General features: G+C 45.7%; 1 protein-coding gene across 8 annotated transcripts in view; it reads left to right on the top strand.

The window, feature by feature from the left end:
• The window catches only part of LOC119170568 (uncharacterized), a 217,786-nt gene extending 215,859 nt beyond the window's left edge, over positions 1-1,927 (top strand). For all 8 annotated transcript variants that reach the window (XM_075887110.1, XM_075887108.1, XM_075887107.1 and 5 more), the window contains one exon: positions 1,426-1,927. In XM_075887110.1, coding sequence (XP_075743225.1) covers positions 1,426-1,461 — 36 coding nt within the window. In that variant the 3' untranslated portion in view covers positions 1,462-1,927. The remainder of the gene's footprint in view (positions 1-1,425) is intronic.
• Positions 1,928-13,143: the final 11,216 nt, after the last annotated feature.

Consider the following 13,143-nt stretch of genomic DNA (forward strand, 5'->3'; position numbering starts at 1 on the left):
GTGTGGGGACAAGAGGCCTCCCCAAAATCTCCTAAAAGGCGAGGGTGGGGAGAAGTCTGTCTCGTGTATTGACCTGATAGCAGGGCCGTGCCCGGAAATTTTTTTAGGGGTGTGTTTATGTGTAGAGCGCAGGGTTGTATGTAGAAATTATTTTTCGAGGCGCCTCGACCTAAAGTGGGGGCCTGGCAGGCAAATGGTCATTTTACGCTTTTTGTGCATGGCGAAAAAAATTCTGGGGGTGGGGTGGAAGGGACTATGAGTAAAAATTCGGGGGGTGGGGTGGAAGGTCGATTTGAGTAAGGGTAAACACTTTAGCATCACCCATAAAATTAAAGCGTGAAAAATATCAGGGTGGGGGCGATCAGAACTCCCTCAACTGCCCCGTTACGGCCCTGAGGGGTGGACGCTGTGATGGTACACCCCCCTCCCCCCTCCCCCTCCCCGTAAAAAAACCTGCACGTGCTAATACATCAAGGGGTGAGAAACTGCTGTGAACACCTTGACAAGCCAGCTGGAGCATAACTCTTGAGCGCCAGCTAACATGATGCTAGTATTCAGGGATCAAGCTCACGTAAATATTTGACATGAAACAATGGTTATGTGTGTAACTACGCAAAAGGCTTTTAGAGCAGCATTCAGTAAAGAGGGAAACACATCTCTTGCCACATTAACTGACCGGTAACAGACGCAAAACAGATCGTAGTAAAATTCTGATGCAACTAAGATGTGTTGTTATACGAAAGATTATAGCAGGTATTGTAAATGTAGTATATGGAATAGATGCGATTTGACCAATGAAGGCAGGTCCGAAAATATTTTCCAGACACTCAAGCCTTCTGCAGGAAGGTCTGAACCATGGGCTGGTTGGAGCCTAATGAAGCGGAACAAATAGTGTAATGAGTCTTTTTATAAAAAACTACAGACGCAGAACAATGTCATTACGGCGTCCTTACTACATCTTTCAGTAGCCCCGCTCATTCTGTTTTAAGTATGTTCACTGGTTCGCATTTCAATTATTATGAACATCACGGGTTTGATGTTGAGTGGCATTCAGTAACATTGGATACTTGACGAAGTCGTGTTGGTTGGCTCAAGCAGTAATTCTGAAATACTGGTAGCTCAATGAATTGACTAGGCAAAACTGCGACACATCATGGCAGCAGCCGGAAGAATTTTCATACGCACTTGTTATTCTGTACGTTTATGATAATGCAAATAAAGCAAGACTTAAAATAGAGTACTTTTCCTCCGGAAAATTTGTCTTGTTGGAGAAGTGATGGCGATAGCGATACCATTAAGCCATAAAAGAATAACGTGTTTTACAGTACCTTTCTAATTAGTCATTTACCTGTGCTTTTGTGTTGTGTGTTACAAGTTCGAAATGGGAGCCCAAGATGAGTCTCCTGGGACTTGTTCTCATTTCAGAATGACCTACGGCTGACCATTGCCAAGATGCCGTAACATGCCGCGACCGCATTGCTCTACCCAGCGTCCTGCCTCGGAAAGCCATAAAACAATGCCCGGTTGTTTTTTGTTGTTTTGTATGTAACCCAATCAGTACACGAACTGCTGCAGCTTTAGTTCTGTGCACTGTTCTGACGACCATACGCAGACCTGGCCATTTGAAACGATGGCAGACTCGGAGAACAAGACGGATATGCAGCGCTTGTCCAAAAATACTCCTAAGTGAAGCGTGAAAATTCTTGTACATACGAGATAAACCAAGCTTGCTGAAGAATTTCGTTTGTTGTTGTACCATATTCAGACCCAGTGTTGTCTCAAGAGTATGTAAATAAAGAAAAGCTGAGAGTCTCTTCTACGTTTTTTGTTTTTTTTTATCCCAAAATAGTGATGTTGGCATACAGTGAATCGCTGTATCCTGCAACATAACCCTTGCGCATTTGCATCAATAAATGTGTCGTCTGGAGCACTTGCGTAGAGGTGTCATTATTCTAGCGTCCTGGAGGACTTCGCACGTCAGCTTGATAGCGTGGCTTCCATGCTTAAAGGTGAGTTGATACTGCACATTCACCTCTTCACAGGAGAGAAAGCAATTGGGGGACCCTTAAGCTCCGCCTTTAAAACTCGTTAAGATAGCACGTTTTGACGCCAGATGGCATTGTACATGACGATAGTTATAGCGCGAATCAAAACGACGACACAGAGACAAGAAGGACACGAAAGACACTTGTCTCTGTGTTGATTGATTGATTGATATGTGGGGTTTAACGTCCCAAAACCACTATATGATTATGAGAGACGCCGTAGTGGAGGACTCCGGAAATTTAGACCACCTGGGGTTCTTTAACGTGCACCCAAATCTGAGCACACGGGCCTACAACATTTCCGCCTCCATCGGAAATGCAGCCGCCGCAGCCGGGATTCGAACCCGCGCCCTGCGGGTCAGCAGCCGAGTACCTTAGCCACTAGACCACCGCGGCGGGGCACTTTTCTCTGTGTCGTCGTTTTGATTCGCGCTATAACTATCGTCATGCCATACCGACTAGCCCAAGCTGCCACACTACAGCCGCGGCCATGTCTGTGTAGAGCGCTCGAGGAGCTGGTTTTCGCTCCGCGGGGTGAAACCCCGAGGCTGTTCCGTGCTCTGATGTGATCGGCCTGGCAGCTAAGCCGCACATGCTTCTGATACAGCTCTTCAGAGCCCGAAACTGCCTCGAGGTTTCGCCCCGCTGTGTGAAAACCGGCTCCTCGCGTGCTCTACACAGACGCGGCCGTGGCTGTACGCTTGTACCACGCAATCGTGATACGATATTGCGTGTAATAAGCCTGTATACCGAACGCGTATATTTGGTAAAGCGATTGCGTTATTTTCACTGCATTTCCTAGCAGATGAAGTTACTTACAGTGCATTTCGAATCAGACGCGTTGCTGTGTCTCATTTCACTTCTATAGTCGCGCTAGCGAAAGAACGTGTTTTTCATGTGCTCCGTAGGGACGATGACAGTGGCTTTTAGCCGCGGAAACGGGATGGAAAGAAGCAGTTCTGAGGATTACCAAGTGGTTCTACCGCAGTTGCCTACAGGTCCGTGTCTTTTGAATACTATTTTTTTTTTGGACGGGGACATAAAAGCCAGCCCATACCGGGCTGAGGATTTTCGTGACACTTTGGCTCGTTTGTGTTCGCTGACCGAGGTCCTGGGCTCTCGGAGCATTCCAGATGAACCACGTGTGGGCGGTGACTTTTTTGAGTTCTGAAACAGTGAAAAAGGCGCTGTGTCAAGGTTACTTGAAGGTGAAAGGACCGAAGATGCCTTGTTGTGGATCTGGGGAGCCAGGACGTTCGTGTGAAGTTCTACTGGCTGCTGCACTGCATTCTCGACGAGGAAGTTTTGCTCGGCACTAAACACGTACGGCAAAGTGAAACAAGTTACCCGTGAGCCCTGACGGATTCAAGGCAAAGGTTCTTCAACACGCGCTCTTTGCCTCAAGTTAAAGCCGGGCGTAACCGTGGATGATTTACCGCACCAGCTGCGCATCGGTGGTATTATGTCGCTTCTGGTTGCCCAAGGGATTGCCCCGGCATGCGTTGCAACAGAACGGGGCATATCAGAAGAGGCTGTCGTGTGCCTCGCTGTGCGGTGTGTATGCGATTCGGTCGTGAAGAAAGCAAATACGTGCGAACCTACGCCAATGTAGCTGACCCTGATTGATTTGTGGGGATTAACGTCCCAAAACCACCATATGATTATGAGAGACGCCGTAGTGGAGGGCTCCGGAAATTTCGACCACCTGGGGTTCTTTAACGTGCACCCAAATCTGAGCACACGGGCCTACAACATTTCCGCTTCCATAGGAAATGCAGCCGCCGCAGCCGGGATATGAACCTGCGACCTGCGGGTCAGCAGCCGAGTACCTCAACCACTAGACCACCGCAGCGGGGCTTGTAGCTGACCCTCTCAAAGGTGACGGAACTAATCCGTGAACGCTTAATGGATGAAGCAGACGCCGAAGAAGCCGCCAGAGGACCAATGATGAGGCCGCAAGCTACAACTCCGTAAACGGTGGTGCATGCGGAAGACAAAGAGACCCCGAAGCAGCCTTCGAAGACCGAAGACGCCGACTGGACTCGCTCGCTGGATTCCGTGCCGACCGGTTGTGCCCTCGCGATCTCCGACGACAGCGCAGCTCTGGCCGACTCGGTTGGTCCTACGCCACCTCCTGCCGCTGGTCCCCTACGACGACGTCAGCGCAGCTCTGGCCGACTGGATTAGCCCTACGCCATCTCCTGTCGCCGACAAGAGCTCTCGCAAGTGATGCCCCGCCTTCGGACTCCTGTGACCGTGTTTCCATCTTTCATATCTCTTCTATCTCTCTTATGCCATCGCTCGCTGTCCTAGCGCATATCTCTCTCTCTATACCTTTAATACAATCCTTTTAATCCCTCCTCACCCCCATCCCTTGTGACAAGAGCTCCGACAAGAGCTCTCGCAGAAGACACTGTTGAGGTGTCGCACGCTGATGCAGACAGTTACGGGGCTCACTTTTCTCTTCTTTTCCCTCTTATAACCACAATGTATATGACACCGACTCTTGTGAGAAGACAGATAAGAACTCGAAGAAGAATTTGAAGGTAAATACTGAGGAGACGGTGGTGGGCACAAGCGGGGCGCCGTTAAAGCGAGCCCTTGAAGCGGATTATCAAGAAAAGGCAGGAGATAGCAGCACGAAGGAACCGATATCAAAGATTCCATATCGTCGCATGGCATTAAAGCCGGCGCCTTGTTTACCACCGAGCTGGAAACAGAGCGATAAAGCTCCAGCATAGAAGGTCTTCTTCTATGGGGTTTTCCGCGTCTTTCTTTTTCTTTTTCTTCTTGCCTTATTTTTGCGTTCTTTTTTTTCTTCTTGGTTTGTCCGCCTATTTTTTTTCAACACTTTTGACCGGAAAAGTGAATTCGTGTCATGTGCAGAGTGGCGCGCTTGGGTGTTGCTTGGTCCGCCACTCCGTGGCACCAAAATGAATCACATGGACAAGTCATTGCGCTTAGCTATTAACTATCAATGTTAGGGGACTATAGGGACGAAGGAAGCAATATCAGCTACAACGCCTTCTTGGCGACAGAGATATTGATATTATTGCAGTGCAGGAGACAAAGATAGAAAGTGAGGAAGGAGACGGAACGAAAGGCAAATGTTTTCACGTCGCGCTATCTTGTGTGCGTATCCCATGCACGCGGAAGAGCCGGCGGTTGTGCGCTCCTGATTAGGAACGCGTTGGATGTGACAATTGAAAGTGTCATAACATATGATAGTGGGCGCTTGGTTGTGTGCGACTCCTTGTTGCGCGCAATAAAGTGGCGTTTTATTTGTTTGTACGCACGTAATGGAATAAGCGACTGGGCGAGCTTTTTAGGAGTGAAGCTCCTTATAGCGGCACCCGTTCGTCCCTCGTAGTCGTAGTGTGTAACAATTGTTACATTTTGACCTCCAAGGTGATGCTGGTGGGAGATTTACTCTGTGCGTTGTTGAACAATAAAAAAATAGTGCTCAATGTACATGCCAATGGCTGCATTTACATTGGCATGTACTGGCTAATGGGGAATGAGAGACAGGAGCATTCGGCTTTTAGTTAACGCGCACGCTGCGATCCAGTAGCCATTGGCAAGTACATGGAGCACTACCTGACAAGAAAGGGTTGCTACGTTAAACTCGCTGGGTGTAACCTCCTTAGTTTTAGAAAGGTTTAGCGAGCGTTGAGCCGCAGTGCCATGAATACAATAAACTAGTATATACCATGAATGAACTCGAGGTGGTTAAAGGTGGGATGTAGATACGAAGCGCAAGCCGTAAGAAAGTAAAAGCCGAATTCTCCCGTTTCTCATTTTTCATTAGCAACCATTGGCATGTACATTGAGCACTATCTGACAGGAAGAGGTTGCTACGTTATACTCGCTGGGCGTAACCTCCTTGGTTTTAGAAAGGTTTAGCGAGCGTTGGACCGCAGTGCCATGAATACAGTGAACTAGTATATACCATGAACTCGAGGTGGTTAAAGGTGGGAAGTAGACCCGAAGCGCAAGCCGTAAGAAAGTGTGCGTGTGCCACCTCTCGTTTAGTCCTTAGAATGTCCGCTGGATGGCGGTGATTCTATATGGGGAATATATCATGAAAAGATGAGAGATGGTGGTACTTGGAGTACCACCATCTCGCACCATTTATTTTTAGAGCATTATTAAGGTTGAGAGATACAAACGTCCTGCAAACCTGGGTTTTTAGCCCAGTGGGTAAAACACTTGCCTTCGGAGCGTGGGGCCCTAGGTTCGAAGCTCAGTGCAGCATTGCAAATTTTTCTTTATTCGATACGTGAATTACTTCAGGGCGCATTCACTAGGTTCAGAGATAGTGATGCTGTGCACGCCTGGGCCTTTAGCCCAGTGGGTAAGGCACTCGCCTTTGCAGCGTGAGCCAGTCGTTTCGAAACTCAACGCAGCCTACAAGATTTATTTTGTTTTATATATATGTTTCTTCAGTGCGATTTGTATTACGTGGCAGATATGAATGGATGAACAGACACCTTCAATCATCGAGGCGGCTTCTATGTCATCGACGTATATAGAAGCTCTGCTCACTGTCTCCTTTTCGAGCCACCAATAAATCTGTATTAGTCGGGTAAGAATAACTGTAATAGAGTGCCGGTAAATATGCAGATGTCCCAAGGTTACAAACTGAAGGCTGGAGGTGATTAATAAGCGTGAATTTTATTGTAAGGAACTCCGGGATAGCGGCTCAACTTCAGTGGTACGTCACACCGTGCAAAGACGGACCTCCTGTGCGCGTAGGAGCCTCCCGAGCAGAAACTTCCCCTGATACTTTGGCTATCCTGCAATGCATGTAGAAAAGCAGCCGAAAAAGTCGGGGCTCTTATCACCCCTGATAAGGCTCAACTTTTGTCTGACGTCACAACTTGCAACGAACGATATAATGTGCGTTTATATTAGAGCCTACAGAGATGGAGCTTTCCAGGTGCGTTTGCTTTCTCGCAATGCATGTCAAAAAAAAAAAAGCAGTCGATTAAGTGGAAGCCCTTATCAGCCTGATAAGGCTCAACTTTTGTCTGATGTCATCAGATTTTTTAGCCGTTTGCAACACATGCGAAACGACAAGATGCAATATTAGGTTCACCGCTTCAAGGTGTGACGTCAGACAAAAGTTGAGCCTTATCAGGGGTGATAAGCACCTCGACTTTTTCGGCTGGTTTTTGACATGCATTGTGGCAAAGCCAACGGATCAGGGGAACTTCACCTTGGGAGACTAATATAAACGAACACTACATCCTTCGTTGCACGGTGTGACGTCAGGCAAAAGTTGAGCCTTATCAGGTGTGATAAGGGCCTCCACTTTTTCGGCTGCTTTCTGACATGCAAAGGGGGAAAGCCAATGCGTATGGGGAAACTTCAGCTCGGGAGACTAATATAAACGTACACTACTTCCTTCGTTGCACGGTGTGACGTCAGGCAAAAGTTGAGCCTTATCAGGTGTGATAAGGGCCTCAACTTTTTCGGCTGCTTTCTGACATGCAAAGGGGGAAAGCCAATGCGTCAGGGGAAACTTCAGCTCGGGAGACTAATATAAACGTACACTACTTCCTTCGTTGCACGGTGTGACGTCAGAGAAAAGTTGAGCCTTATCAGGCGTGATAAGGGCCTCAGATTTTTCGGTTGCCCTTTGACTTACAATGGGGGAAAGCCAATATATCAGGGGAATCTTCAGCTCGGTAGACTCTAGTATAAACGTACAGTATATCCTCCGGTGCAGGGTGTGAAAAGTGGCGCCTTATCAGGGGTGATAAGGACCCAACTTTTTCGGCTGGTTTTTTGACATGCATTGCGGGAAAGTTAACGCACCAGAGGAAGCTTCAGCTCGGGAGACTAATATAAACGTAGACTACATTTTTCGTTGCAGTGTGACATCAGATAAAAGTTGAGCCTTATCAGGTGTGATAAGGGCCTCAACTTTTTCAGCTGGTTTTTGACATGCATTGCGGGAAAGCAAACGCACCAGGGGAAGCTTCAGCTCGGGAGACTAATATAAACAAACGTACACTACATTTTTCGCTGCACAGTGTGACATCAAACAAAAGTTTAGCCTTAGCAGGGGTGATAAGGCTCCAACTTATCCGGCTGCTTTTTTCACATGCATTGCGGGAAAGCCAACGAAACAGGAGAAGCTTCAGCTCGGGAGAATATTGAAACGTACAGTGTATGCTTCATTGTACGGTGTGACGTCAGACAAATGTTGGGCCGTATCAGGAGTGATAAGGGCCTCAGCTTCTTCGGCTGCTTTTTCGACATGCATTGCGAGAAAGCCAACGCATCAGGAGAAGCTTCAGCTCGGGATGCTCCAATATCAACGCAGAGTATATTCTTTGTTGCAAGTTGTAACGTCAGACAAAGCTTCAGCCCTATCAGGGGTGATAAGAGCGCCGAATTTCCTACCTTTTCCTTCCGCCGCTCGCGCTGCTATTCGGCGAGTGGTGTCACGTGGCGCAAAGGTCGTCAAATGTTCAATTCACGCGGAGAAGCTAACTTTACGTGCACGATGGCGCGGCACACGCGCGTTCTCTAACCGCACCAGTCTCATCGTGTCCGCCATTAGGGGGCTTGTACGTATACGATTTGCGTTACCATGTTACCGGATAGAATCTGCGCACACGAGGGTCTTCATCAACCTTCGTTCGCAGATACTTGCCATATCCGCATTGCGGAGACTCCAGTCATCGTGTCAAAATAAGCCGAAGTGCGAGCCCCAATAGCGATTACATTGTTTCAGCCGGGTTCCCAAAGCTAGAATGGGGAGAACTATAGCATTGTGGAAGCAACATAGCAAGGGCACACGCTTTTATTTATTACACAAGACTGAAACAGTTGCGGTACTTCGTAGATAAAATACAGCATTGTTCACATTGCAAGTTGCATGACCACTTACTTCTTCTACTGTACTTCTTTCCATCTGTTAGACAGCACCACCTTTTACCCACACCTGTTTTTCAAGAAAACGTGGAGCCCGTGACGCTAGCGTTCGGCCGCGAACGCACCTTTTAGTTAAAAAAAAAAAAACTCGCAGTAGGACACTGAACAATCATACGTTTCTCCCATTAATATTTTCATGTATATTCGATTTTTCTGAACTCGTTAACCATGTGAGCGAGCAAAACCGAAACTAGCCACAGGCTACTCACAAAGCAACACAAATGTGCGGAAGCCCCGCCTTTGTAGCCTCAGCTCCAATGTCTAGACTTGATATGAATGGTCATAATGACTTTCGATGTCAAACTATAACGCCATCTTGAAGGTGTTTGCAAGTTTTACATATTCGACCAGATGTAATCATGCAACTCATGCAACTCCAGCGACATTGCATGTTCTTGAATCTCACCTACATTTTGCATGAGACATACGAATTTTTTTTTCAAGTGCGATGCCTTATTTGTTTGTGAAGGCCAGAATCAAGTGGTCTCGCTAGAATTCATAGCATTTTGCCATTTTCACATGTTGAAAACAATGTATATTTTTATCAAACAATGAGACAGCAGTGCAGAGCATCTTTTAGGCGGTGCATTTTATTTGACAGAAAAGCAGCAATAGGGTTTGGTGGCTTGTAGAAAAAAAAAAGAAAAACCAAAACATCCACATAACCATATGCTGAGCTAGTTATGCAATCGAGCTTCTTACAGGTTCAGGTACAAATTTCCCGTCTGCCACATCGTGTGATTTCATCAGACAAGAATTTAAAATTAATTTAGAGATGAACTTCACCCGACATGGCAGCACTTGCTGAGTGGCTTGTCCCTAAGATGGCAGACAAAATATACAAACATCTCGATTGGAAGTGGCCACGAAGCTTTGCTGACGAAAGGACGTCAATGAGACGCAGCCTTCAACTTGCCACGACACAGCACTTTCTAGTTGCCCTTCACATCATGGGTTGTCAAACAGAACTGGTTCCAAGTGTAAAAGCTAAAGCAAGTTCAAATAAGAAGGCGAAAGCAGGGACATACATTGGTCAATTCCATGCATAGTTTGCTGCGAATCTCGCTAGAGTATGTATGTGATGAGCTCTACCTTTGAGTACCCCTTTGAAACTGCGTAATGAACGTGTGGCACTTTGCATGATGGCAGAACTGCTAGACCACCAACACAATGCAGAAGCAATTTTTTAATCCTCGTTGCTGCAGCGAGTGCATTCTATAAGTGACCACACAATGAAGTGTACATTTAAGGCTAACACTCATTGAGAACATCTTGCACCATCAGACAACATGTTAAGAACTTCTCATTTGCTGGTGCTATGACATTTTCCGAGTTTCCGTGCCAACACTAATTAAGAAGCTGTGCTAACACTTATTACAGGGAAGGAAATGAAGAAAGACACTACTGAGGAAGAGTCAAACCAAGTAAGATAAAACATGCAGAGAGATATCAAGGTACCACCCAGGTACATCTCACCGCCTGGTAGTTCACCAAACGCACTATACAAGGCAGCCGAATTGAGACTATTTCCTGCTTCTTTACACATAATTCTTTGACACAGAGCACATGGCTAATAAATCCAGGAAGTTCAGTTCTTGCTCATGGGATCTAGTCGCTGATCGCACAGGAAACCAGACGCAAGAGGAAACTCGGTTGTAGCAGGCTGACAGGGCAAAACTGGCTTTTCCTCAGAGGTGGCACAGATTGTGGCAGAAGCTGTTGTGGTGGGAGACTGTTGGGTTCTTCCAACAGTGTTGTGCTGAAGGGTGTACGCCTTGCATAGCAACAATGAGTTGTAAAAGCATCACTTAATTTTCATATCGGAATTTCTTGTGGCTGGAACAGGTATGGCGGGAGTATTCAAATAAGGGCGCCCATCACCCCGTTGCCATAACAGCCGACAGCAGGCAGGTTTCTTTTGCATTACGACTAGGAGTGACATTTTTACGAAGTTCATTTTATATGTTCTAGAGCTAAGAGGGAGTTAACTTAAGCTTCATAATAAAGAAAAAAAAAAAGGTAAATCAAAGGGCTCTTTTGATAGACAATATAAGAACAGTTCTCAATAGTTCTCATTAACAATCTTCATAATAAAGGAACATATCATTTTATACCTAACCTGCTCTTCCATTCTCTGCATTTAATGAAAAGTGATATCGCTGGTAACATTGCTTTTCAATGCAACCCTTACATATTATGCAGGCATAAATAATCTCCACAGAGGACATAAAGAAGAGAAGAGACATGCACGCAACTGGACAAAGGCATCGAAATCCTTACAACCATTTAGTTTGCTGACTAGACCCTGCCTTATATTCAGAAGCAGAAGTGTTATCACAGGCATTGCTAGCAGCGATATCACAACACATCCCATGCAAGAGTCGAGAGATGCTCAAGGTTCTTGGCCCCATTTGCTCACAGAGGCACACTGCAGTAAAAGCTCATCAATCCGAATTTCCCAGGGTAAAAAAAAAATGGCTGTTTCAATTCTTATCATCCCACTACTTATTTCAAAATGCAATCACATTGTGAAAACTGATGAAATGCAAGAAAGCTGGATGTGCTTTTCACAAGCACACACCCTCTTTCAATCAACCACCATGCACTCAGGACAAAAAGTTTTTTTTCACCAGTAAACCAGTCAGCAACAGATTGCCAATCACCATGTAGCGGCTACATTTGGTGCCAGTATGTAGACGACAATAGAAGCCTCTTCAACCTCGAAAGCTTGCAATTGTGACACTGTGTGTGCAGTGTGCCCAAAAAGATTTGAAAAATCGAAATGTCCTCGACTGAACAAAACTATACTATTTGTCCTAACCACTGCAGACAAAACGAGTCGCGAAGAAACATGGCCATAAGTGATGCACTGCATTTCTGAGAGCACACGTGTGACCTAATCGCACTGCATTAAAACAAAACTACTGTTGGGCACAACTGAATAACACATAGGTCACTAAGAACATGATCCTAAACAGATACCCCTGTTCTGAACACACCGAACCACCACAGTGGTAGACGCAAATACGTGCAACGTGTTCTGGCCTTTCTTACCTTACAGTTCCTACTAATGAATACCGCGACACAAAATGTATATGGCTTCACGCTTCAAGGATAACCCTAATCATACATAGGATCAAATTTGACCAAATGAACATGCTTGGAGCCATTAACTAATACAAACGTGCCAAGACCACTGGACAAGACCAAATTTTTTCATTTTTCGAATCAACAAGGTTTTGCTGTACAAACAGGAAAATGAGACGCAGCCTTCAGCTTGCCACGACACAGCACTTTCTGGGGCCACGTTTACATAGGAAATCAATACACGTACAAAGAAAGCTCACCCACAAAGTGCTGAGCTGTCTTAAACAACAGAAAATACCCGGAGGTAAGCTTAATCGAAACTTGCGTGAAAAGCGTAAGCAGTAACTTCACTATTTATAATTTAGTGATGTGATTCTATACAGCTGATCAAATGCTGCCTACCGAAATTCGACCAAGAATGCCATTTTAAAAAATGCTCGATTTCATGCTAATGGTAGAGAAGCAGAAAGATGGTTCAACACTGAGAACAAACCACTGGCTTTAACACATAATTTACGCTTAAGGCCTTAATCAAAATTTACAGATATACAGCAAACATTTGGAACACAAGTCGCAGCACATGGTTCACTGCCACAAACCAGCAGCATGAGAAAGTGTGACAGAGTACATATATGTGGGAAATTAGCAACTTCAGAATTCGCTAAAGTACGTTAAGAACAACACTTGACCGATGATCAGAAAGCAAGACATGCCACGTGTGTGATAAATTTCATAAGATCAAAATACGCATTTCTGGAATAAGGTGCTGACGTAAACGAAAACTGCAAAATTTTATTCTCGCACAAGCCATTTGTGACATTTGTACAACATCAAAGCACTGAACACATTCAATAAAAGTCACAGTTGGCTTGCACAAAACACAACCTCTCTCATTCAGCAGTTTTCTTCCGACATTATCAGGAACTTGCAAAATGTCAGTTGTCGGCAGCAGAGTGCGCAAAATGGCTGAGAGGACTGAAGATGTGGTACGCCAGTGATTCCCAAACACGGGAAAAAAAACAAACAAGAAACATAGTCACATATGTAGAGTATAAAAGAAAACGCA

Source organism: Rhipicephalus microplus, chromosome 2 (assembly GCF_043290135.1).
Source record: "Rhipicephalus microplus isolate Deutch F79 chromosome 2, USDA_Rmic, whole genome shotgun sequence".
NCBI classification, from domain to species: domain Eukaryota; kingdom Metazoa; phylum Arthropoda; class Arachnida; order Ixodida; family Ixodidae; genus Rhipicephalus; species Rhipicephalus microplus.